Source organism: Capra hircus, chromosome 20, assembly GCF_001704415.2.
Source record: "Capra hircus breed San Clemente chromosome 20, ASM170441v1, whole genome shotgun sequence".
In the NCBI taxonomy this organism is placed as follows: Eukaryota; Metazoa; Chordata; class Mammalia; order Artiodactyla; family Bovidae; genus Capra; species Capra hircus.
The window spans coordinates 35507796-35535393 of record NC_030827.1 but is presented as its reverse complement, the minus strand read 5'-3'; the positions used below and the strand labels follow the sequence as shown (position 1 = coordinate 35535393).

Below are 27598 nucleotides of genomic sequence, written 5' to 3'. Positions count from 1 at the left end.
CCAAGACTTTTTTTTTTTGGTATACATTTGCAAATATATATGAATGTGGTGGTTTAGTCGCTAAGTCGTGTGCGACTCTTGCGGCTCCATGGACTGTAGCCCACCAGCTCCTCTGTCCATGAGATTGTTCAGATAAGAATACTGGAGTGGGTTGCCATTTCCTTCTCCAATATGTATATATACTATGTTTCAGTAAATGTAAATGAGACCTTACTATCATTGTGCAGCTTACTTTTTCACCCCCAAGTCTTAGACCTCTATCATGTCTGTATGTGCCTCTTTTATTAATGGCTACATTCTAAAGTAATAATATTCATTCTTATTTCTAATTATGTTAGCTAGAGATATTTATTCACCCTTTCCGTCATTGATGGACATAGAAGTTATTAAAATTATTCAGCATTAGCAACAGTGCTTCAGGGAAAATTGGGCATTCACTTTTCGATTTTAGGAAAATCATGCCAGTGTGGGGAAACAATGACTTTAAAATGCTAAAATTAAAATTAAAATTTTACACTCAGGCTTAAGCCTGAGTGTAATATCCTAAGAGAGAGATTTGTGAATCAAACAGTTTATCCATTTTTCACTTTGGTAGATAAAACTCTTCAAATTGCACAGCTGACCCACCTCCCTCCTGCCCCCCGCCAGGTACTGTGAATAATTTAAACTCAGCACATGAGAATTTGTTTTCCTCATCCTTCCTAACACTGGGTATTATCTTTTTTTATCTAAATTTTCCTGGTGAATGAGTGAAACTCAGTAAGGCATTTTAATTTGCATTTTGCTGATTACTGCTGCAGTTTAATATCTCTAAATGTTTATGGATTGTGTGTTTCTTCTGTGAATTACCTGTGCACATCCTTTGCTCACTTTTCTATAGGATTGTTTTCTCTTGTTTCTGTTTAATGCAGAGGCTCTATAGGTATTCGGTTTCTTAATCTGTTGTCTCTTACAGAGGATGCAAATATTTCTTCTAGTGTAAAGCTCCTTTTCCCAATTTTTTTTATTGTGGTAAAATACATAATATAAAATTTATCATTTTAACCGTTTTGCTCAGTCCTGTCCGACTCTTAGCGACCCCATGGACTGCAGCCTTCCAGGCTCCTCCATCCATGGGATTTTCCAGGCAAGAGTACTGGAGTGGGGTGCCACTGCCTTCTCTGTTTTAAGTACACAGGTCTGTGTTATTAAGGACATGCATATTGTTGTACAAGCATTACCACCGTCCATCTCCAGAACTTTTCATCTTGCAAAACTGAAATGCTGTACCCATTAAATGATAACTCCCCATTCTCTCCGTAGCCCCTCACAACCATAATTCTACGTTCTGTCTCTATGAATACTCCAGGTACCTCATAAAAAATGGAGGAGTCATATAATCTTTGCATTTTTGTAACTGGCTTATTTCACTTAGCAAAGGGTCCTCAAGGCTCATCCCTGTTGTAGAACGTATCAGAATTTCCTTCTGTTTTAAGGCTGAATAATATTCTATTGTTTGTATATACCACACTTTGCTTATTCGTTCATAATGCTTTTATTTTTAAATATCTTTTGCTGCACAGAAGTTTTATTTATTTGTTTTTAAGTGTATTTATTTTATTTTTGTCCATGCTGGGTCTGTGTTGCTGGGAGGGCTTTTCTCTAGTTGTGGCGAGTGGGGGCCACTCTTCCATGTGGTGTGCCGGCTCTTCCCTGTGGGGGCTTCTCTTCTTGCAGAGCACGGGGTTTAGTAGTTGCAGCTCGTGGGCTCTGGAACACAGGCTCAGTAGTTGTGATACATGGGTTTAATTCCTTCGTTGCATGTGGGCTCTTTCCAGACCAGGAATGGAACCAGTGTCTCCTGCATTAGCACGTGGACTCCCGTCCACTGTACCACTAGGAAAATCCTGCAAGGAAGTTTTAGATGTTTGTGTAATTGACTGCAATCTAATCAGTTACGTGCTTTGTCTAGGTTAGAAAGAACTTTTTCACCTGAAAATTATTTCTAAGCTTTTATTTTTCTAATATTTTATTACTTTGGTTTTATATTTAGCTTTTCAAAATACCAGATTTTTGTATAAGATGAAAGGTAAAATGTCACAACTTTTTCCTTAAGTTTTAAGCAGTTGATCCAGTGAGGCTCTGAGTGCTCACTTCTGTCTGATTCTTTCACGATCCCACAGACTGTAGCGTGCCAGACTCCTCTGTCCATGGACTTTTCCAGGCAAGAATACTGGAGTGGGTTGCCGTTTCCTCTCCAGGGGATCTTCCAAACCCAGGGATTGAAACCACATTTCTTGCATCCCCTGCATTTACAAGCAGATTGCTTACTGCTGTACCACCTGGCCTGGGAAGATATAGTTGATTCAATATGGTTTGTTTATAATCATACTTTTTTCCAACTCATTTGAATTCTATTATTTATAGCAAAATAAATTCCTGTTTATATAAGGACCTGTTTGAGGATTCTATCTTATTTCATTGATCTATTTTTGTCTCTTCTTCTGCCCGTTTCACTCGTATCACTGAATCACTTCTGCTATAACTTCAGTTCAGTTCAGTCTCTCAGTTGTGTGTGACTCTGTGATCCCAGGGACTGCAGCATGCCAGGCTTCCCTGTTCATCACCAGCTCCTGGAGCTTGAGCAAACTCATGTCCATAGAGTCCATGATCGCATCCAGCCATCTCATCCTCTGTCGTCCCTTTCTCCTCCCACCTTCAATCTTTCCCAGCATCAGAGTCTTTTCCAATGAGTCAGGTCTTCGCATCAGGTGGCCAGAGTGTTGGAGTTTCAGCTTCAGCATCAGTCCTTCCAATGAATATTCAGGATTGATTTCTTTTAGGATTGACCAGTTTGATCTCCTTGCAGTCCAAGGGAGTCTCAAGAGTCTTCTCCAACACCACAGTTCAAAAGCATCAATTCTTCAGCGTTCAGCTTTCTTTATATTCCAACTCTCACATCCATACATGACTACTGGAAAAACCATAGCTTTGACTAGATGGACCTTTGTTGGGAAAGTAATGTCTCTGCTTTTTAATATGTCATAGCTTTTAATATGGTCATAGCTTTTCTTCCAAGGAGCAAGTGTCTTTTAATTTCGTGGCTGCAGTCATCATCTGCAGTGATTTTGGAGCCCAAGAAAAGAAAGTTTGTCACTGTTTCTGTTGTTTCCCCAGCTATTTGCCATGAAGTAATGGGACCAGATGCCATGATCTTCGTTTTCTGAATGTTGAATTTCAAGCCAACTTTTTCACTCTCCTCTTTCACTTTCATCAAGAGACTCTTTAGTTCCTCTTCACTTTCTGCCATTATGGTGGTGTCATCAGCATATCTGAGGTTATTGATATTTCTCCCGTCAATCTTGATTCCAGCTTGTGCTTCATCCAGCCTGGAATTTCACATGATGTACTTTGCATATAAATTAAATAAGCAAGGTGACAGTGTACAGGCTTGATATACTCCGTTTCCAATTTTAAACCAGTCCATTTTTCCATGTCCAGTTCTAACTGTTGCTTCTCACCCTGCATAAAGGTTTCTCAGGAGGCAGGTAAGGTAGTCTGGTATTCCCATCTCTTTAAGAATTTTCCAGAATTTGTTGTGAAGTTGAAAGCTTTAACATAGTCAATGAAGCAGCAGTAGATGTTTTTCTGGAACTCTTTTGCTTTTTCTATGATCCAGTGGATGTTGACAATTTGATTTATGGTTCCTCTGCCTTTTCCAAATCCAGCTTGTACATTTGGAAGTTCTTGGTTCATGTACTTTGGCAGCCTAACAAAGGATTTTGAACATGACCTTGCTAGCATGTGCAATGAGCACAATTGTATGGTAGTTTGAACATTCTTTGGAATTGCACTTCTTTGGGATTGGAATGTAAACTAACCTTTTCCAGTCCTGTGGCCCCTACTGAGTTTGCTGGCATATTGAGTACAACACATTCGCAGTATCATCTTTTAGGATTTGAAATAGCTCAGCTCGAATTCTGTCATTTCCACTAGCTTTGTTCGTAGTAATGCTTCCTAAGACCCACTTGGCTTCACACTCGTGATGTCTGGCTCTCGGTGAATGACCACACCAGCGTGGCTGTCCAGGTCACTAAGACTGTTTTTGCGTAGTTCTTCTGTGTATTCTTGCACCTCTTTTTAATCTCTTGTGCTTCTGTTAGGTCGGCCTACTGTTTCTGTTCTTTATTGCGCCCATCTTTGCATGAAGTGTTCCCTTGGTACCTATAATTTTCTTGAAGAGATCTCTAGTCTTTCCCATTCTATTGTTTTCCTCTTATTTCTTTGCCTTGTTCACTTAAGAAGGCTTTATCTCCCCTTGCTATTTTCTGGAACTGTGCGTTCAGACGTGTGTATCTTTCCCTTTCTCCTTTGCCTTTCACTTCTCTTCTTTTCTCAGCTGTTTGTTAGGTCTCCTCAGACAATCATTTTGCCTTCTTGCATTTCTTTTTCTTGGGGATGGTTTTGGTCACTGCCTCAATGAGTAGCAGTGCTTACTTTTTCAAACTCTTACCAATGCTAAGTATTAAGTCTTTTAAGTCAGTTTTGCCAATTGGACACCACACAGACACACACACAGATATAAACAATTGCAGCTTTAATTTGCATGTATTTAATTATTAGTGACAGTGTCTAGTTTTCCGTTTTTATTTTTGGTTGTTAATATTTCTTTCTCTTTTATAAATCACATAATCATGTCATTTATCAGTTTTTCTTTGGAGTTTCTTATCTTTTTCTTATTGATTTCTAAGAACTTTATATATATTAGGGACATAACCCTGTGACATGAATATTCCCAGTTCCCAGTTTGGTTTTAGACCTATTATATGTCTAAAATATTTTCAGTGTTCATTTGATTGTTGTAGCAGTCTTTACTTTTGCTCCTGGTTTCATGTCATGCTTGGCAGATTATACAAATATTCACCTATGTATTACTCAAGTAATTTTTTCTTCCATTTTTGCTGAGACATAATTAAACACTTTATAAGTGTAGAGTATATGATAATGATTTTACTTACATGCATCATGAAATGTTTATCACAGTAAGTTCAGTGAATATCCATTATCTCATATAGATACAAAATTAAAGAAATAGAAAAAATTTTTCCTTGTGATGAAAACTCTTAGGATTTTCCTCTTTTAACAATTCTCATGTATAACATGAAACATTGTTAATGATCTTTATCATGCTTGTATTTATTTATCTTATACATAAATACATCCCATGTATTTATTTATCTTATAACTGGAAGTTTGTACCTTTTGACTGCATTACCCAGTTCTCCCTACCCCTACCTTCTGCCTCTGATAACCACAAAATCTGATCTTTTTTTCATAATAGTTTGTTTGTGAAGTGTAATCAGCGTTCCGCACTATGTTAGTTCCTGGTATGCAACATGGTTATTCAGTATTTCAATACATTTCTAAATGATCACCATAATTAAACCTAGTCATCTGTCACCAAAGATATTACATTGTTATTGACTATATTCACCGCACTGTCCATTTCGTGTCTGTGGCTCATTTATTTTGTAACAGGAAGCTTATGCGTCTGAATTTCCCTCATCCAGTTCCCTCCTCTTCTCCCCACTTCCCTCAGGTGACCGCCTGTTTGTTTTCTGTATCTGTGACTTTGTTTCTGTTTATAAATTACCTATGTTCATTTTTTTAGATTCCACATACAAGTAAAATCATATAGTATTTGTCTTTCTCTGACTTGTTTCGCTTATAATAATCTGTAGCTCCATTCCTGTTATTGCAGATTCCAAGATGTAGTTCTTTTCTCTGGCTGAGTAATATTCCATTAAGTGTACATGCCACATCTCCTTATTACATTTATCTATTGATGAGCGTTTAGGTTGCTCCCATGGCTTGACTAGTATAAATAGTGCTGCAATGAACTAGGGGTACTTATATCTTTTCAAATTAGTATTTTTGTTTCCTTCAGATAAATACTCGGAAATGAATTTGCTTCTTCATAGCAGGCTTCCCTGATAGCTCAGATGGTAAAGAATCTGCCTGCAATGCAGGAGACCCAGGTTTGATCCCTGGGTGAGGAAGATCCCTTGGAGAAGGGCATGGAAACCCACTCCATTATTCTTGCCTGGAGAATCCCATGGACAGAGGAGCCTGGTGGGCTACAGTCCATGAGGTTGCAAAAGCCTGGACAAGGGTGAGCGACTAACACTTTCACTTTCATGGTAGTTCTAATTTTTAATTTTTAGACTAACCGCCAAGCTCTTTTCTATAGTGGCTGCACCAATTTACATTCCCATAAACAATTCAAGAGAATATGTATGCTTATGAATGATTCACTTTATTGTGGGGCAGAAACCAATACAACATTGTAATCAAGTATCCTCCAATTAAAGCTAAAATTTAAAAAAAAAAGCAAGAGGTTTCCTTTTCTCCACATTCTCATCAGCATTTGCGTTCTTACAGTTGTGAGGTGATATCTCCTTGTAATTTTGATTTGTATTTTGCTGATGTTTAGTGATGTTGATCATCTTTTTCTGTGCCTGTTGGCCATCTGTATGTCTTCTTTGGAAAAATGTCCACTTAGGCTCTCCACTCATTTTTCAATTGTGTGTTTTTTTTTTCTTTTGATGTTGAATTGTATGGGTTCTCTGTTTATTCTAGTAAATTTAATGGTCTTGCATTTTTATCTTTGTTCATCTGGATTTTATTTTGTTGAAGGAAATGAAGCTATACCAATAATGATCAAACCAACATTAATTGGGCTTACTATCTGTATGATCTCATAATCTGATTTGATCCTCATGGCAATCCTATGAGGTAGGTTATTTAATCTTATTTCACAGAAAAGAAAATGAAAGCCCAGGTGATTTAAGTAACTTGCCCATCATCATACAGTTAGTAAGTGCCAAAAGGGGGATTGACTCTAAATAGTCTATGTCAGAGTACCTGTACGTAACTATTACAGCTTCCTTTTCCCACATATGTCTGGGTTAGTGCCATTTGGGGGAATAATGTATTTTTTCAAATGAAGTATCACCTTTGGCATTTACCAAATGCTTGCATATTCTTTGGGTCTAGGTTTTGCAGTTCTTTGACTTCACATACAACAGAGACTCACCTTTACTTCTAGCTGGAATCACAACTAAATGTTGCTTTTAAAAAGCAAATGAGCAGTGTGTGAGTCAGTTGAGCCTCATAACTGAGGACTGATCTTAAAAAACTGGTAGAAACACTTACCTGGGTAGTGTTGCTGGTGCTTTTACTATACATGTAGTATGTATACTGGGTAGGTTTAGAGAGCAAGGGAGAAGCGCCTGAACCCTGGGCATACCTCTGGAGGAGGAAGGGATGGTGAAATTGGAGTGAAATTACCCTGTTGGTTACCAGCCCTACACTGCAACAGTGGAGGCCCTTTCAAAGGCAGAGTGTTACTCGCTCAGTCATGTCCGACTCTTCACAACCCCATGGACTTTAGTCCTCCAGGTTCCTCTATTCACGGGATTCTCCAGGCAAGAATACTGGAGTGGGTTGCCATTCCCTTCTCCAGGGGATCTTCCCGACCCAGGAATTGAACCTAGGTCTCCTGCATTACAGGCAGATTCTATACCTTCTGAGCCACCAGGGAAGTCCAATCAAAGGCAGGGCTCTTTTAAAAGCTGTAAGAAGAATTAGACCTGGCAAATGTGGGGTTTCTCTAAGAAGTGAGCAACTGTTTGTACTGCCATGTAGGACTCTTCCATAAGGTACACACACTGGGCACATATCCTGTTTCAACAGCTTCTTTCTTTAAAATAGTATTTGCATATAACATCATCAGGGCACCGAGCCAGTTTTGAAGAGGTTGGCAACACACCCATGTTCTTGGGAAGCAAGTGACTGATCAAACTGCTTCTCATGGGGATTATTTGCAGTGGGGAAACTTCCCAGGAATAAATACTTCAGTAATGACTGAATAAGAAGCACTGATGAAGAGGGACAGATTTTTCAAAATCCGTGCTTTTACTACACATGTAGTATTTATACTGAGGGGTGTTCAAAGGCCATCTTCTTTTTGCAAGGAGACAAGATTTGAATGAGAAGTTCTACAAAAGAGTGGGTGATTTTTCTTTTCTTTCCTCCCATTTTCCCCCCAGAGAAGGAATGTCAGTGAAAGACATGTATGAATTAGGCAACATTTGACAACAGAAAATGTAGACAGGCCTGAAAAGGAATCTCTTTTAATTAAAATTTAACACAAAGAAGAAAGAACGCAAGAAAATTGGCACAAGTTTTTACTGATTAAATGGATATTGACTGGGTAGCAACTATATTCTGGAACTGTGCTAGACAGTGGGGAATAAGATCCAGGCCTGTCCTCAGGCACTCATAGTCTGGGTGGGAATAATGGATATCTGAAAAATAGAAATAAAGAAAAGATTTGGTCTATATCCATTAATCCTATAGTCCTAATGACAGGTACAAAGTATACACTACAAACTTATCTACATAAAATAGATAAGCAACAAGGAATTACTATGTAGCACAGAGAACTATATTCAATATCTTATAATAACCTATAATGGAAAATAACTTGACTATATATGTGTGTGTGTGTAGCCAAATTACCTGCTATATACCTGAAACTTATATTTCCATTTTAAAACACTGGGTGTTTTTTTTTTAAAGAGAAATAACATATTGCTGATGGGGAGGGGAAGGGACAGTTAGGGAGCTGGGGATGGACATGTAGACACTGCTACATTTAAGATGGATAACCAGCAAGGACCTACCATAATAGTATAGGAAACTGCTCAATGTTAGGTGGCAGCCTGGATAGGAGGGGAATTGAAGGGAGAATGGATACACGTACATGTATGGCTGAGTCCCTTGCCTGTTCACCTGAAAGTGTCAAAACAGTGTTGATTGCCTATACCCCAATATAAAATTTAAAAGTTTTTAAAAAGAGAGAGAGAGTAGATTTGAGTAAGGACAAAGTCATGCAGTTGAGGCAGAAAAGTATTTTTCCTGTGTGAATTCTGCCACCTCGTACATCCCAGACTTCCTTTTCTCATTGCAAATTGGATGCAGCCTTGCTCCTCCCTCACAGTTGTAGAGAAAGAAAGCCTGTTGAATGAATGGGAGGACTGGGGAATTAAGCAGAGCTTTGGAGGAAAAACCAAGCCCTGAGTGCCCATGGGGGGAATGTGCCAAGCGGCCGGCTGATGCTGGACACGCCAGCCCTCATCCTTGAGGTGATGTAGGAGAGCCTAGCCTGGTCCCAGGTTTTTGTTTTGATCTGGTCAGGGGACATGGTACACAGTGTGAAGTGCCCCAGAACTACATGCTCGGACCTCTTTCTCTTTTCTGTCTGTTCTCTTGGAGATCATCCAGGCCTGTGGCTTTATACGTGTGCACTGAAAACCCCTGGGTTTGTCCCCCTGAGCCAGGACCGCTTCCATGGACTCCACACTGTGTAGCTAGCTGGCTACTTGACATCTTATTTGAATATCAAGTAAGCATCTTAAGTTAAGATGTCACAAATTCAGTCCTTGATACAGCTGACTAAATCATTCTTGTGCTTCTCCATTAATGGTGATTCCATTTTCCAGGCACGCAGTCCAGAATTCTGAGAGCCATCCGTGATGTCTCAGTTTGTCAACGCCCCACACGTTCTGCCAGCTCTGTCTGTAAATCTCTCCCAAATTTCATCACCCTTCCCACTGCCGCTGCCGTCCCTCCACCCCTGGGGTCTAAGCCAGCATCAGTCTCCTATGGACCACGGCCTGAGCTTGCTCCTGCCACTCTTGCCCCGTTCAGTCTCTTCTCATTAAGGGTCCTTCCTGTGCAAGACCATGTTACTCCTTTGTTTAAAACTCACCAGCAGCTCCCATCTCACTCTGAGCAGAAGCCAAAGCTTCTAAAGTGTTTTCCCTGCCTGCTCTCCCTTTCTGTGTGCTGTCTAATTTCTCCTGTCACTCACCTCCTTGCCCCCTCCAAGCCCCGGCTCTGTGTCGTGTCTTGAATATGCCCAGCGCTCAGCACCTCAGGATGTTTGCACAGCTCACCCTCACCTCCGGCCTTTTCACTCTGTTGTGGGGGTCTCACAGGGCAGCAGCTGATGCACTCAGAATTGGATCACCCGAGGAAGACTGACGTAGGAGGGGTGGAGGGGAACCGCGTGGGCTGTGCGTCCAGTCACCTGGGGCCTTGGATAAGAGTTCCTGGTGTCTGAGTTTTTCCCACAGTGTCAGGCTCTGTGCCTGCAGGAAACCTGTTTACAGGGCATTTCCCAGAGGGGGCTCCACAGCAGGGAGGAGTGCCTCAGGGCTCCCTGGAAGGTTCTTCCTCATGACTCTTGTTCGGCAGGTTTCGATAAACGTTACTGATTTTACCGGAAGATTTTCAGACAACAGCTAGAACTCCTAATCCTTCTCCAAAACGTCCTGAGTGGTCTGGAGCCTGCAGTATCTGGATGGTGGCTGCCTAGTCACGACACTGGAGAAAACCACTTTGCTCTGTGCAGGCGGTCACAGCTGCTGCCTGTCCAGTGGGTTGTAAAACCATGCCTGTGAAAACTGATGAAAAGAAAGCCAGGACATTCGATGGCAGCTGAAGCTGAGGTCCCCAGCTTCACAACCAGCCATGTGTGAGATGGTGGGAAAGGGCAGGGCTTCAGACAGGACTGTCCTGCTGATTCTACCCAGACCATAGACATATGTCCTTTGTAAATTACCATACCTTCAATTCTGTTATATGACAACTTGTGTGCTTTAGTTTCTGGTTACGCTTAACTGGTAGGTGGCCTCTAACTCCTAGTTTTAAGTTTCTTTGCCCCATGACTTGTTTAATTTTTGTGACTTGGTAAATATTTGATTTAGTGAGACTCCACCTTTTAAGAAGCATCTTAAATAGCCCTTTCATGCGGGGGACACAAGGCAGCATGCGTCCTACCCCTGGAATTACCTGCTTTTGAATTGAGGGGATGAGTGAGGAAACAACAACCCACTCCCGTATTCTTGCCTGGAGAATCCCGTGGACAGAAGAGCCTGGCGAGCTACAGTTCATAGGGTTGCAAAAAGTGGGACACAGTTAAGGCAACTTAGCAAGCACGCTCTTCTCACGGTGGTGGGTCCTTGTGTTCCTTGTGTGACATACATGCTAGGAGGATGGGACCCTGTGCTGTAGACCAGGATTTGGTGGATATTTAAATGCACAGTGAGTGTCAAAACCCCACTGTGGCATTTTCCTTTGCCTTCACTTTGGTTTTCAGCAGAAACTCAGTCTTCCTCCCGGCTTTGATACTCAGTTGTAGTAGGAACCCATCTGAAGTTGTCTGTAGAGATTTCAGCAGGGTGTGAATGACCTGTTGTCAAAAGTTGAAGTAGCGGAAAGTGGTGCTTAAAGGATCAGGAAGAAAAGCTGTCGTTTGCAGACTTGCTCCTGGGTAAGCAGATCTGACCACTCGGGAGTAATTGACTGGTTTGGTTTACCCTCTTCCTGTCTTCACTATTGTTGCAATTTCTTGTAAAATGCTGTTTGAAGAAAACAAATGGATAGTGTGGGCAGTGAAAATGGATGATCTGGTTCACAGAACGTCTAGCTTTTGATGACCCTAAGCAGACTAGATGGAGGTAAAAGTTGACTTTGAATTTTTCTTTGCTTCTCTCTGCGATGAGTCAGAGTTTGCAGTAGAAAAGTGAAATTCAGTACTTCCCCTGACTAACGTGTTTATTATTAAGTGAAGAACATATTAGCCTCCTTGAGACCATCCAGCTTATTCGTTGTGCCCTCACATTGTACAACGGTCAGAGGACCTGATGAATCAGCAGAGCTCTTTTGGCCTGTAGTTCATAACCCTCTTGGAAGGCAAGAGCACCGGAAGTTCTCTTGAAAAAGAACAATGCCACTCTGCTTGTCCCCTTCAGAGACATGTATGCGTTTCTCTCAGGTGACGTTTTAAGGAGAGAGACAGGGAAGAAGGGAGATGACTCCCCTGCAAGGAATCAATTCGAATGGAGCTCTTCTGAGAGTGTGGCTGGGTTTTTCTGCTTTATCTTTCTTCACCAAACTTTGCCTGGTGTGATGAGATTGGTAACTCCTTACCTGTTGCCACACAGCCTCAGAGTCCCATCTGGGAAAGCTGCCCTGGGCTGGGGCGTGACCTGCTGCTTTCTGACCTCGGCTGGCTGGGCTGGAGCAGCGCAGGTGACTCACCTCCGCCTCCTGTGTTACTCATCCTCCTTTTGGGTCCAATAGAATAGCCCAGAAATGTACTTTTTACGCCAGAGGCGGAAACACAAAACAGCAAGAGGAAATACATAAGGTCTTTTGAGGCCTAGGCTCCAAGAGGACGCACTGTCACTTCTGCCTCATTTATGAGCCAGAGCAAGTCAGATGCAGCAGGAAAATCAGCTCATCGTGGGGTGGATATGGAAGAGGACTCCAAATTCACAGTGACAAGGGGTGTGGATATAAGGAGGAGAGGAGAGTGGGAGCCCTTCTAAAATTTACCTATTTGTTTTTATTTATGTGGCTGCATCGGATCTTCCTTGCAAAATGAATGATCTTTGGTTGCGGTGCAAGGGCTTAGTTGCCCCACCTCATGTGGGATCTTAGTTCCCCAGACAAAGATTCTAACCCTCATCCCCTACTTTGGAAGGTGGATTCTTAACCACGGGACCACCAGGAAAGTCCCAGAATGGAAGCCTTTAATGTCATTATCTTCCACAATAGGTTCAAAGAAACCTGCTCACATCTAAAATTAAATTTCTCTTCTTTGTAATTTATCTTTTTCAGGAGACGAGGCCCTATGGCTCTCTTTGCAGTCTTGCAGACAACATTCCTCTTGACATTGCTGCCCTTGAGAACTTACCAAAGTGAAGGTAAGAAGTGGAAAGAACAATAAAGAAAAAAAAATCACATAGAAAAAAAAAAAAAACAAGCTAAAAAAAGGGAAGTGACTTTCCCAAGGTCACAGAACCCAGCCGGCACACAGGACTCTTGGCTTAGCTCTCGACAACACAGTATTGCAGTATGGCCAAAAAGAGCGGGCTTAGAACCAGATAGCTATAGACTTAGTCACAGGCACAGCACAGTCATTGGTGCTTTGGAGAAAAATGAACAGGTTATTTTTATTTGGGAATTACCGGGAATTGGTGAGTAGCAGTGAGTGATTTAGTCTCCACCTTCCTGATCTTAATGGCTCATTTTAGTAAGCTACACCTTAACCCTGATTTCTTGGCCAATGGAAACTTGTCAGTGGACTTAATCCCTCAGCATTTCATGATCAATATATGATCCATGGCCATTGGCGGAGGAGTTCTTTCTGTACTTGGTGTGTAGAAATGGGTTATGTGATCAGAGTTAGAACAAGTTGGAATGTCCTAATTCACTGAGAGGCCGTTGCCACCATGGTAATATGCTAAGTACTGAAATGCTGTTTATAGCTAAAGAAATAGTATTTGTCTCTTAGCTACTGCAAGGAGATCCAACCAGTCCATTCTAAAGGAGATCAGTCCTGGGATTTCTTTGGAAGGACTGATGCTAAAGCTGAAACTCCAATACTTTGGCCACCTCATACGAAGAGTTGACTTATTGGAAAAGACTCTGATGCTGGGAGGGATTGGGGGCAGGAGGAGAAGGGGACTACAGAGGATGGTTGGATGGCATCACCGACTCGATGGACGTGAGTTTGGGTAAACTCCGGGAGTTGGTGATGGACAGGGAGGCCTGGTGTGCTGCAGTTCATGGGGTTGCAAAGAGTCGGACACGACTGAGCTACTGAACTTACCCAGTGAAGGTGCGTGTGTGTATGCTCGGTCACTTCAGTTGTGTCCAACTCTATGTGACCCTAAGGACTATAGCCCACCATTCTCTGCTCTGGAGAATGGGATTTGTTATGTAGTATACTTATTAAAGTATAGTTAATATTAAGTATGCATACTATAGTATGTGTAGTATAAGTATAAATATAAATATATACACTTATGTTATATGTAAGACATATATATTTATACTACACATACTATAGTATGTATTCTTTATATTAAGTATAAATATAAATATAAACTTATATATAATACATATATATTTATACTATGCATGCTATAGTATGTATACTTTATATTAAGTATAAATATAAATACTTATATATAATACATATATATTTATACTACACATACTATAGTATGTATTCTTTATATTAACTATACTTTAATAAGTATACTACATAACAAATCTCATTCTCCAGAGCAGAGAATGGTGGGCTATAGTCCTTAGGGTCACATAGAGTTGGACACGACTGAAGTGACCGAGCATACACACACGCACCTTCACTGGGTAAGTTCAGGTCAGTTCAGATGTATTATATATAACATAAGTGTGTATGGACTTCCCTGGTGGCTCAGAGGTTAAAGCGTCTGCCTCCAATGCGGGAGACCTGGGTTTGATCCCTGTGTCAGGAAGATCCCTTGGAGAAGGAAGTGGCAACCCACTCCAGTATTCTTGCCTAGAGAATCCCATGGACGGAGGAGCCTGGTAGGCTACAGTCCATGGGGTCGCAAAGAGTCGGACACGACTGAGCGACTTTACCTCACCTCGCCTCACCTAAGTGTATATGCTAGGAAATTATACTATATATACTTATTAAAGTACATATACATTAATAAGTTTACTTTAGCATATATATATTAAAATAATACAATATATGATGAGAGTTTTTACCTTTAATGTTAGTTTTTCTAGAAATAACATCATATTTTATGGCTGCAAGCTCTCCCATCTTATGAATGGGCCACAATTTGTTTCCTTAAGTGTGTTGGAACCAGATGGAGAAACTGGTGGGGAAAGTAGGAGAGCCTGTGACTAAGTCTATAGCTATCTGGTTCTAAGCCCGCTCTTTTTGGCCATACTGCAATACTGTGTTGTTGAGAGCTAAGCCAAGAGTCCTGTGTGCCGGCTGGGTTCTGTGACCTTGGGAAAGTCACTTCCCTTTTTTTAGCTTCAGTTTATTCCTCTGAAAAACACTGGAACTGGACTGAGTCACCTCCGAGGTCTCTCTGTCTCTCTGACTTTCCCTTGCCATTTCCCACCACTTCCCAAGGATGTCCTAGATTGCTTTCCACTCAGTTATTTCTGACTGCTGTCTGCCGAATACCTGAGTCAAGCTCCTCTTTGTCTAAAGCATCACAGGACAGCCTTCTAGAGCTTCCTGAAGCACTGGTGATATAGGGTAGGTGACTCACTGATTCAGTAATCAGTCACAGAGTGTCTGCACTGTGACAGGGGTGTTACAGTCTTGATTTCAGCAAGATGAGTAAGACTTAGTGCCACCTCTGTTCAGCTCACGGTCTGCGGGGAGACAAACACCAAACAGGCTATGAGTGTATGCTATGATCAGGGTTCAAATATGGGTTGGGAAAAGCTGCAATGGGAAGAAGAAACCGCCAGGAAGGACGAGTTATTGGTGAGGGGTTGCTGGTCAGGCAGGCACTTGAGATCGTGCTGGTGCTGTGCCGGATCTGTCATTTGAGAGCTGCCGTGGGTAAGACGTTGTGCCAAGTTCTGGGGACTAGAGTTCATTCCAGGATGCATAAGACTCTGCCCTCCCGGAAATGTGAACCTCGAGTGAGATTGACAGAACAGATGACCATACCATACAAGCAGGGTGAAATGAGGGCTAGGAGAGGTGGGCTGATTTTGTGTGTACTCTGCTTCTCTACACAGTTATTAAAAATAATCCAACCCCTGCCCCCATTCCATAAGGGTTCTGCCTTTTCATTTTCCTAAGTCTCCCTTTAGTTCACTTCCTAAATCTCCCTTTGGTTCACAGGTTTAGGGAGAGAATGAATAGCAGCTGTTGCTTTCTGCTGTCTTTAACTAAAAAATTGAGACATTTTATTCACAAAGGAGATAAAACCTCTAATCAAATAATGATAGAGGATGACTGTCCTGTTGGGCTTTAAGTGTTCAGGAATCCCGACTTATTTCATTTACCTTTGAATGAATGGGGCATGATAACTAATTCCCTCTGCCCAAACTTGTTAAGAATCAGAATGCCAATTTATTAAGTGGGGAGTGAAACATAGAAATATAACCGGGACTCAGCCTTTTGGTGCAGATCAACTCAGAAGACTAAATTATGCATTCTGAAGTGTGATCTTAGTGAAGTGAACTGGATATATTAAAGGAATATTTCTCTTAAAATCTAGCATATCATATGGTTCTGAAAATTATACATGTTTTCTGGAGAACATTTGCAAAGTACAGAAAAGCATAAAACAAGAAAATTAACACCAACATGATGTTGTAAGGTGATTATCCTCCAGTTAAAAATTAAAATCACTCAACCTCACCATCCAGAAATATTGACTGTTAACATTTTAGTTTTAGTTTTCTTTATAGCTTTTTAAAAATAACGGAGGTGCTTTAAAAAATATAAAATGGGGTTATAGTTCAATGTGATTTTTTACATGTATGAAAAAGTTCAGGAAAAACTTACGATTAAAACTTGGCAGTGGAGTGAGAATGGAATTAGTAGGGAATTCAATATCTGTATTGGTTGAATATTTTTATCATGATCATGTATATTTTAAAAATAATGTTTATTGATGTAGAATTTACATAACATAAAATTACCAATTTATGATTACAGTGGCATTTAATATGTTCAAAATTTTTTGCATTTACCGCTTCTATATAGTTCCAAAATTTTTTTGTTGTCTCCAAAGAAAACACTGTAATCATTAATCAGTTATCCCCATTGTTCCCTCCCTTGGCTCCTGGCAACCTTCAGTCTGCTTTATCTCTCTGTGGATTTAACTGTTCTGAATGTTCCATGTGAACTGAACCATACCATACGAGACTTTTGTATCTGGCTTCTTTTGCTTAGTGTAACGTTTTCAAGGTTCACCTGATTTGTAGCATGTATCAGTACTTCATTCTTTCTGCAGTTCAGTAGCCCAGTTGTGTCCGACTCTTTGTGACCCCGTGGACTGCAGCACGCCAGGCTTCCCTGTCCATCACCAACTCCTGGAGCTTACTCAGACTCACGTCCATCGAGTTGGTGATGCCAACCATCTCATCCTCTGTCATCCCCTTCTCTTCCTGCCTTCAATCTTTCCCAGCATCAGGGTCTTTTCTAATGAGTCCATTCTTCGCATCAGGTGACCAAAGTACTGCAGCTTCGGCTTCAACATCAGTCCTTCCCATGAATATTCAGGACTGGTTTCTTTTAGGACTGATTGGTTTGACCTCCTAGCAGTCCAAGAGACTCTCAAGAGTTTTTTCCAATACCACAGTTCAAAAGCATCAATTCTTTGGTGCTCACCTTTCATTACAGTCCAACTCTTACATCCATACATGACTACTGGAAAAACTATAACTTTGATTATACGGACCTTTGTTGGCAAAGTAATGTTTCTGCTTTTTAATATGCTGTCTAGGTTTGTCATAGCTTTTCTTCCAAGAGCAAGTGCCTTTTAATTTCGTGGCTGCAGTTACCATCTGCAGTGATTTTGGAGCCCCCCAAAATAATCTCTCACTCTTTTCACTGTTTCCCCATCTATTTGCCATGAAGTAATGGGACAGGATGTCATGATCTTAGTTTTCTGAATGTTGAGTTTTAAGCCAACTTTTTCACTCTCTCACTTTCATCAAGAGGTTCTTTAGTTCTTCTTGGTTTTCTGCTATAAGGGTGGTATCATCTGAATATCTGAGGTTATTGATATTTCTCCCGGCAATCTTGATTCCAGCTTGTGCTTCTTCCAGCCCAGCGTTTCTCAGGATGTACTCTGCATAGAAGTTAAATAAGCAGGGTGACAGTATACAGCCTTGATGTACTCCTTTCCTGATTTGGAACCAGTCTGTTGTTCCATGTCCAGTTCTAACTGTTGCTTCTTGACCTGAATACAGAGGCAGGTTAGGTGGTCTGGTATTCCCATCTCTTTCAGAATTTTTCACAGTTTGTTGTGATACACACAGTCAATGGCTTTGGCATAGTCAATAAAGCAAAAGTAGATGTTTTTCTGGAACTCTCTTGCTTTTTCAATGATCCAGTGGATGTTAGCAACTCACTCTCTGGTTCCTCTGTCTTTTCTAAGTCCAGCTTGAACATCTGGAAGTTCACGGTTCATGTACTGTTGAAGCCTGGCTTGGAGAATTTTGAGCATTACTTTACTAGTGTGTGAGATGAGTGCAGTTGTGTGGTAGTTTGAACATTCTTTGGCATTGCCTTTCTTTAGGATTAGAATGAAAACTGACCTTTTCCAGTCCCGTGGCCACTGCTGATTTTTCCAAATTTGCTGGCATATTGAGTGCAGCACTTTCATAGCATCAACTTTCAGGATTTGAAATAGCTCAACTGGAATTCCATCACCTCCACTAGCTTTGTTCGTAGTGATGCTTCCTAAGGCCCACTTGACATCACATTCCAGGATGTCTGGCTCTAGGTGAGTGATCACACCATCGTGATTATCTGGGTCATGAAAATCTTTTTTGTATAGTTCTTCTGTGTATTCTTGCCACCTCTTCTTAATATCTTCTGCTTCTGTTAGGACCATATCATTTCTGTCCTTTACTGAGCCCATCTTTGCATGAAAATTTCTATTGATGTTTCTAATTTCTTGAAGAGATCTCTAGTCTTTCCCATTCTGTTGTTTTCCTGTCTTTCTTCGCATTGATCGCTGAGGAAGGCTTTCTTATCTCTCCTTTGCTATTCTTTGGAACTCTGCATTCAGATGGGTATATCTTTCTTTTTCTTCTTTGCCTTTAGCTTCTCTTCTTTTCTCAACTATTTATAAGTCCTCCTCAGACAACCATTTTGCCTTTTTGCATTTCTTTTTCTTGGGGATGGTCTTGATCACTGCCTCCTGTACAATGTCAGAAATCTCCATCCATAGTTCTTCAGGCACTCTATCATATCTAATCCCTTGAATCTGTCACTTCCACAATTGTAAGGGGTTTGATTTAGTTTGTACCTAAATGGTCTAGTGATTTTCCCTACTTTCTTCAATTTAAGCCTGAATTTTGCAATAAGGAGTTCATGATCTGAGCCACAGTCATCTCCTGGTCTTTTCTTGCTGACTGTAGAGGGCTTCTCCATCTTTTGATTTTGGTTTGGACCATCTGGTCATGTCCGTGTGTAGCGTCTTCCCTTGTATTTCAGGTTATGCATATACCACAGTATGTTTATCCATTCATCTGCTGATGGTCATTTGGGTTGTTGTCACCTTTTCACTGTTGTGAATAGTGCTGCTACAAACATTTGTGTATAAATATTTAAGTCTTGCAGTTCTTTAGAATATATACATAGGAGTGAAATTATTGGGTCATATGGTGATTTTAACTTTGTGAGGAACTTTCAAAATGTTTTCTTCAGTTCCAAAGTCTTTTTACACTCCCACCTTGATATACAAAGGTTTTAATTTCTCCGCATCCTCACTGATGCTTATTTCCATGTTTTAAATTATAACCCTCCTTGTGAGTATAAGGTAGTATCTATGGTTTTGATTTTCATTTCCTTAATGATTAATGATGTTGAAAGTCTTTTCGTGTGCTGATTGGCCATTTGTACGTCTTTGGAGAAATGCCTATACAAGTCATTTGTCTGTTTTTAAAATAGAGTTGTTTGTCTTTTAGCTGTTGAGTTGTCAGAGTTCTTTATAAATTTTGGAAACTAGATGAGTGATTTGCAAAATATTTTCTCCATTTTTAGTTTTTCTTTCCACCCTTTTGACAATGTCCTTAGATGCACAGAAGTTTTTAATTTTGATAAAGTTCCATTTGTCTGGTTTTTTTTTTTTTTCTTTTTTGACTCATGCTTTGGCATCATATCTAGGGACCCAATGCCAAATCCAAGGTCATGGGAGTCCAGAGATTCTAATTGGTATCCTAACCATTCCCAGCATCTGATCTATAAAATTCACAAAGGATGGGTATCTTTCTGGGAAAATAGTCGTTGATGGCTAATAACTTGGATTTTATAGCCATTCTTGTTAACTTTGCTTCCATAGAATGAATTTTCTGAAATTTTTTTTCTAAATTCTGAGGATAAAACCTTACTTAGATCCTGACGCTGTCTATCACGTGGACCATTAACATGGAGAACTTCTTGCTTCTATCCACCAAGAATACTTATCAACTTTTCTGGCTAGGCCCAGAGCCCCATCCTTATCATCTGTATCCTGAATTTGGCAGGACATGATGGGAGCCACACTTCTCAGACATTCTAGTCCATGTGGCCTTTGATTAGGCGAGGTGTTCCTGCCTTCACAGTTGGGGAGCAGTGCGATAAAGGCTTGGTATTAAGGAGATCTATTCTTAAGTTCCATGTCGCTTTGTGTACATGTTTAAGCTATTGAACTTGAGTTTTCTCATCTATAAAAAATGACTGTCTCAGTTTTACAATGGGCATTTCATGAGAAAAAATACGCAAAGCACCTAGCACCATGCCTGATAAACTTTATGTGCTCGATCTTATTGTTGCTGTTATTTATTTTTGACCTCCCTGTGAGAAAAATACAGGCTTCCCAGGTGACTCAGGGGTAAAGAATCTGCTTGCTAATGCAGGGCATGTGGGTTCCACCCCTGGGTCAGGAAGATCCCCTGGAAGAGGGCATGGCCACCCACTCCAGTATTCTTGCCTGGAGAATCCCGCAGACGGAGGACCTGGAGGGCTACAGCCCATGAGGCCACAAGGAGTTGGATACGACTGAGCAAGCACATGCGCACAGCGTGAGAAAAGCAGCTCATGCAGAAGGACCGTTTGGGAAGGTTTTTTTCAGTATTAGAGATTCATGCCATTGTTATTCTCAAAAGAAGGTAATCTCTTACCATTTAAACTAGGTGCCGGAGAGTCTCAGATCACTAGGGGGAAATCCCCAAAGAAGCAGAAAAATGAATGCTGAAAAGATACATGCTCCACCGTGAACCATCAGCTACCAGTTGATTTTATCAATACACTCTTCATCTATTCAATACCTTTGCACCATTCCCAGTGTACTTTCAGTTAAGTGACTCAAGTGAAGTCGCTCAGTCATGTCCAACTCTTTGTGACCCCATGGCCTGTAGCCTACCAGGCTCCTCCATCCATGGGATTTTCCAGACAAGAGTACTGGAGTGGGTTGCCATTTCCTTCTCCAGTGCACTTTAGATGCCCTCAAACCAACCAGTGAAGCCGATTGATTCAACAATACACAATTCTTTTTGAATCTGTATGGCATTTCCTCTGCTTATGTAAAAAGTGATGTTTTGTTCTTCTCCCAGCATTAGCGGTGATCCCAGTCACTCCATCAGGGCAGATCCTCTCTCTGAGCTGTTTTCCAGCTCACTGACCTCAGCAAATCTGTCCCATGTTTGAGTCTCTCCTCTTTGACAGACTCTATCCCACCATTAAACACTCTAAACTTGCAGTCACTCATTATTTCGTAGAAGTCTCTTGTGTCCCTCCACTAGGTTCCTTCCTTGAGACAGAAACCCTGTCACGATTATCTCATTTCACACTAGGTGTCTAATCTCATCCAAAGAGCCCAGTGAATTCTTGCCAGAGGTGTTTTAACTTCAGTGCATTGAGATTTAAGCAATAGCCTCTAGAGATGGGACTTGTTCTCATTTATAGCTGTTTAATAAAGTATGAAATATTTGTTTGGGTTTTTTTGACCACAAAGCATATAGGATCTTAGCTCCTCAACCAGGGGTTGGACTCACATCCCCTGCACTGGAAGACAAAGTCTTAACCACTAGATTGCCAGGGAAGTCTCGTAAACTGTGAAATAGTTCATAAAATATTCATTTTAGATGTCCAGAACTATGAAATTTATAGCAAAAAGCCCTCTTTCTTTTTATTCAGCCTTGTTATAAATTTCTAAACTATTTAGATTGTTCAATAAAGGATCCTTTTGTGTAACTGTCAATATATTAATTTGCTGTGTATCATTGAGCAACTCATTTCATTCATCTAGGGCTTAATTTCTTCATCTGCTGAGTGATTTCTAAATTCCCTCCAGCTTTTCAGTGTCTAATTCTAGAGTGTATATGTGAGCAATGTTTTCCAAAGCTAAACAATGATGATATTGAACAGTTTAATTATCTGTGATTATTCAATCATGCACCTGTTAAATGTTACTTCATATCGTGTTTTGGTCTTTCAGTCTTGTCTGAACCTTTACCGTTAACTCCTGAATCACTGAAGGTTTCCATCAATTCTACAAAGCAGTGTTTGCATTTACAATGGACTGTCCACAACCTTGATTATCATCAGGAATTAAAAATGGTTTTTCAGATACAGATCAGTAGATTAAAAGCATCCAATGTCATCTGGATGGTAAGTATTTTTATTCTTGGCTCAGTATTTTAAAAATCCTTTTCTAACACCATGATTTGTCTTTCATGACATCTTCCCCAAAATCCTAATCTGGAATCATTTTAGCAACTCAGAACAGTTCTAAATAATCACAGTTCTGTGTTTTTAGTTAAGAAGATCTGGGACAAATTAACATGACAATTTTAGCTTGGTAGGTTGGGTGGGTTGTGCTGTAAAAATAGATCATTTTCTCAGTTCTCTGTTCTCTATGAAAGCTGTTGGGGTCTATCCTTGTGAAGACTGGGTTCCAAAAATCCACGATCCACCATCCTATTCCTCTTCCTTCTTCCTTCTCTGCCTACCAACGAGTTTCCTAAATCAGATGTAATAGTTCGGCAGTTCTCATGTCAGTGTGGCTCTCAGGCAGTTTCTTTATTAATACTGTGCTGAAATACAAGGAAGAAAACGTTTTAGCATTTTCTCTTCTACCCAGCAAAGAGGTCCTCCATGGACCTTGTCGGAGAGTAATTTACCGTGTCCTTTGTTTCCTCACATGTGCCTTTTTCTATAGCAAATTAAATTAAGGAAATCCTGAACTCATACTCTTTTTGCCTTTGAATTATTTGGGACTGATGTTCTCTAGTCTGGTTTAAGTCATGGTTGTGTCTGTTTTGCTTGATGCTTTCCCATTTGCTGCTCTGGGGCACTTTGGTGGTTTCCTTCAATGACCATGTATGGTGCAGGGAGCCCTAGTAATCTATGCCCACATCATGATCATTCATTATCATGGGAGGTTGAGGGACAGTGAAATATCTTCTCACTGTAGGGAAACAGAATTTGCCTAGAGGGAAGTGAAATATGGATATTTTATTGGTGGGGACCTCTATTTGCAAGTGGACAGCTACTGTTCTCTCAGGCAGTGGAGGCATGGATACAGGGACCCAAAGGGTCAGTTCCTTTAGTAAAGCATAAAAGTCACTAACTTTAAAGGTTCCAGTTACTTTAATGATCCATCATCATCACCTTTGAGATCTGAATGAGTGGCCTAAATATCATTCTGACTATTGATTTAAGGTTGATACCAGGTCTATAATTCTGTCCCTCAAAGGGCAGCTTCCTACCATGAGAGTTATTTGATGTTCCTTTTTTTTTTTTTTTTTTTTTTGGTAAGGCCAAAAACAGTAGTTTATATGGAGTTTGTTAGGACTACAGGCCAGGAGACACAGATCTGAGAAACAATTACATTGTATTCCCTGGTTTTTAATTTTTTTAAAAAACATTTATTGAGATGTAGTATAATTGCTTTACAATGTTGTATTCGTTTCTGCTGTAAAGCAGAGTGAACCAGCTATACATATGCATATATCTTCTCTTTTTTGGATTCCCTTCCCATTTGGGTCATCAGAGAGCACTGAGTAGAATTCCCTGTCCTACAGGTTTTCGTTCACTATGTATTTATATGTAGGATGTATATATGTCAATTCCAATCTCCCAGTGCATCCCACCTCTCTTTCCCCCTTGGTGTCCATACGTTTGTTCTTTCCATCTGTGTCTCTGTTTCTGCTTTGCAAATGGTTCATCTGTACCATTTTTCTAGATTGCATATAACAGCGGTGCTTGTATACAGCTATTCCCTCCCCAGCCCTTCCTCCCTCTATCCCTTTCACAGGGATAATTTTTGTATTTTCATATTTTTTGTATTATTGATGGATACACTTGTTGATTTGGGCTTAGCACAGCATTGAGCAGAGGTCATGTTGAGGCTAAGAATTGCCTAGGGAAAAGAAATTTGAGTGGAGGGCTGGAGGAATTTGTGGAAGACTAGCACTTAACCCCATTAGTGAAAGTAACATTAACCATAGACCAGGTGGATCCCATTCTTTATTCTTCTAAAAGATGGTTCTTTTTGTTACCATAGTAAAGAAAATAATGGTAGGAGAGCCTAAACTGACAGTTGTTCACATCTGTTTAGACCTTTGATTCAGGTACTAGTTCTCTTTTCAAGGTAAAAAGAGAAACCTTTTTCTTTCTTGCTAAGTAGGTTTCTTGCTGCTGAAATCTACTTGTAACCAACCACGGCTGGAGGTGTTTGAGGGTAGAGTTTTGCCTTGTCCATTACATGGTTCCCATAACATCCAGCCCAGCCTGATCCCTAGGGCACAGAAAGGTTTGTGATGCTGCTTTTTTCTTTTTTTTGTCACTTATTCATTTGACAAAAGATAATCACACCTGCCTATGTCAGATGCCAGGAACAGGTAAAGAAAAATCAGCTTTGACTTGAATAGTTTGCAGCACAGTTGAGAAGATAGTCCAGGATACACAGCAAACCTGCAATGACCTACCCCTGACCACGCACACACAGAACTCTCTCCCTTTGCCTGCTGGCCTTGGGTGGTGTAGGACCCTCCATACCCAGAGGAAGGAACAGCCCCTCTCCAGGCAGCTCTGTTTCTGACTGGAGCCCTGGGCTCCACGTGGGGGTTATGGCCACACACAGTCTTTTCCCAGTCATCAGTTACCATGCATCCCAGAACAGACGATGCCATGAGAAGCTGTTGTCTGAACCTCTCGGGCCTGCAGTGAAGGAAGGACCTAAGGGCCCCTCCACTTAAGGTTCAGAAAGCCAGCTGAGGGAGACTGCTTCTATCTGGACCATAATCTCCCTTCATAGGGCAGGTCCCTGAAATGCAACCTCCCTCTTGTTGAGAAGGAGCAGCTTCCTGTTCTCATGGCTCCGATAGTGTGTTCCCAAATAAGCCAATGGATAATAGTAAATAAATATATTTATTTATGTTACATTTATAAATTTGTATTAAATATGTATTATAAATAAATAAAACAAGGCAAATAGATGGGGAAAAGGCTCCAAAATCACTGTGGATGGTGACTGCAGCCATGAAATTAAAGGTACTTGCTCCTTGAAGAAAAGCTGTGACAAACCTAGACTGCATTACTTTGCCAACAAAGGTCTGTCTAGTCAAATCTATGGTTTCTCCAGTAGTCATGTATGGATGTGAGAGCTGGACCTTAGAAAAGGCTGAGCACCAAAGAATCGATGCTTTCAAATTGCGATGTTGGAGAAGACTCTTGAGAGTCCCTTGGACAGCAAGGAGATCAAACCAGTCCATCCTGAAGGAAATTAACCCTAAATAGGAGAAGGAAATGGCAACCCACTCCAGTGTTCTTGCCTGGAGAATCCCAGGGATGGTGGAGCCTGGTGGGCTGCCGTCTATGGGGTCGCACAGAGTCGGACACGACTGAAGCGACTTGGCAGCAGCAGCAGCATTCACTGGAAGGACTAGTGCTGAAGCTAAAACTCCAGTACTTTGGCCACCTGATGCTAAGAGCTGACTCATTGAAAAAGAACCTGATGCTGGAAAAGATTGAGTGCAGAAGGAAAATGGGGGTGACTGGGTGGGACTCAGTGGACATGAGTTTGAGCAAACTCTGGAAGATAGTGAAGGACAGAGGAGCCTGGTATGCTGCAGTTCATGGTGTCACAAAGAGTTGGATGTGACTTAGCAACTAAATAACAATAACAGATAAACCAAAGGACAAGCGTCTTGACCCAGGTGCTTGCAGCTGGTCCAGGGACGCTGAGCTGGCTCCTGGCTGGCGCCGACCACTCAGAACTCACCACGTAGTCTCACCTTGGCCTTTCTAGTCACGTGCTCTATGGTTCCGTCCATGGCAGGGGAAGGCAGAGTACAGTAACCAGTCAAGCTTGGAAGAAGGCCTGGAGCTTGAATCAGGGAGGAATAAGCTCACTTCTTGGGAATGGATCAGTGACTTCATTTGGGCATCATGTAAATGCCAGTTTTTCATGACTTGCTGATGTCTGCCAGGGCCAAATTAAACTTGCCACATCAATGAATGAAAACAGCCCAAACATAAGTCATCACATTTTTAAAAGTCACTGAATTGATGCATTGAAGGAAACTTTTATCTCCTCTACAACATGGCTATAAAGACCACAAAGCACAACTTTGTGGTTAGACAGAATCTACACAAAGAGGGTCTGGCAAAAACAGAGCTCGTGACATATTAATGAACTGATGAAATCATTTAGCACATAGTTTTAGACTGTGGGCTCAGGTCCAGGCCTTGTTCAAGGCGTGGGGCTTTCAATGCTGAGCAAAACTAAGGAGATGATCACAAAGTTAAAGTGTCCTAGATGTGAGGAGTGCAGGTTGCTGACAGTGGGCTATGGGTTGAGATTAGGCCTGACCTTCTCTAGCAGCTTGGAGGAAGGGCAGTTGGAGTCAAAGTAGGAAAGAAGATTAGAAGCTAATTTAGCATGGAGAATGGAGAAGAATGTTCCAGGAAGATCCAGCTGGGGTGAGCAGAGGCCCTGAGTGAAAGGGGCTGGGAGCTTTCAGGCTTGAAAGCATGGGGCACGTGGAGTGGGCAGGACGGGGCCAGATCACATGTGACTCTACGGATCATGCTCAGGTGTTGTTTTTTTATCCTGGGAACAGTGAAAAGGGGTGATGAGATCTGATTAAAACCACTCTGGTTCCACAGTGGGGAGAAGTTGGGAGGATTGGAGGAGGTGAAGTGTGACCAGTTTGAATTGAGCAGTGGGGTTGGTCCAGAGGAGAGGGGCCTGGAGTAGGTGATAACAATGAGAGGAGAGAGTGGCTGAATTCCTGAGGGATATAGGAGGCGAAATCCAGCCTGTGGCATGTTCACCTTATAGCAAGGTCACCATGACTGCTATAATGTTCGTATTATAGCAAGGTCACTGATTGACCAATTTTTTGTACTAGTTTTTAAACAATGCAGAAAATGTACCCGAGATTGTGCACATTAAATAGTAAAAATTGCATGGGTCAGGACCACAAAACTTGTTAAAAGCAATGTTTTATAGGGATGTGCTGTGCTGTGCTGTGCTCGGTCGCTCAGTCATGTCGGACTCTTTGTGACCCCAGGGATGTAGCCTGCCAGGCTCCTCTGTCCACGGGGATTCTCCAGGCAAGAATACTAGAATGAGTTGCCATGCCCTCCTCCAGGGGATCTTCCCAACCCAGGAATCGAACCCAGGTCTTCCACACTGCAGGCAGATTCTCTACCATCTGAGCTACCAGGGAAGCCCAAAAATACTGGAGTGGATAGCCTATCCCTGCTCCAGGGGGTCTTCTTGACCCAGAAATTGAACCAGGGGATCTTCTTGACCCAGGAATTGAACTGGGGTCTCCTGCAATGCAGGTGGATTCTTTACCCCCTGAGATACTGGGGAAGCCCTTTATAGGGATAGGAATACCATAAACTGAAACAATGGAAGCACTTTACAAATGGGAGTTCTGCTTAGAGTGGGAAAGGACATGCATGATTAGATGCCCTTCAGGTGGGCTAAGCAGTTCT

The 27598-nt window shown here is 41.3% G+C and overlaps 1 protein-coding gene across 1 annotated transcript in view; it reads left to right on the top strand.

Annotated features, from left to right (window-relative positions):
- Positions 1–27598, top strand: part of OSMR (oncostatin M receptor) — a 64954-nt gene that overhangs the window by 3064 nt on the left and 34292 nt on the right. The window contains exons 2-3 of the mRNA XM_018065635.1: positions 12733–12818; positions 22083–22255. Of these exons, the coding sequence (XP_017921124.1) occupies positions 12746–12818; positions 22083–22255 (246 nt within the window). The 5' untranslated portion in view covers positions 12733–12745. The remainder of the gene's footprint in view (positions 1–12732; positions 12819–22082; positions 22256–27598) is intronic.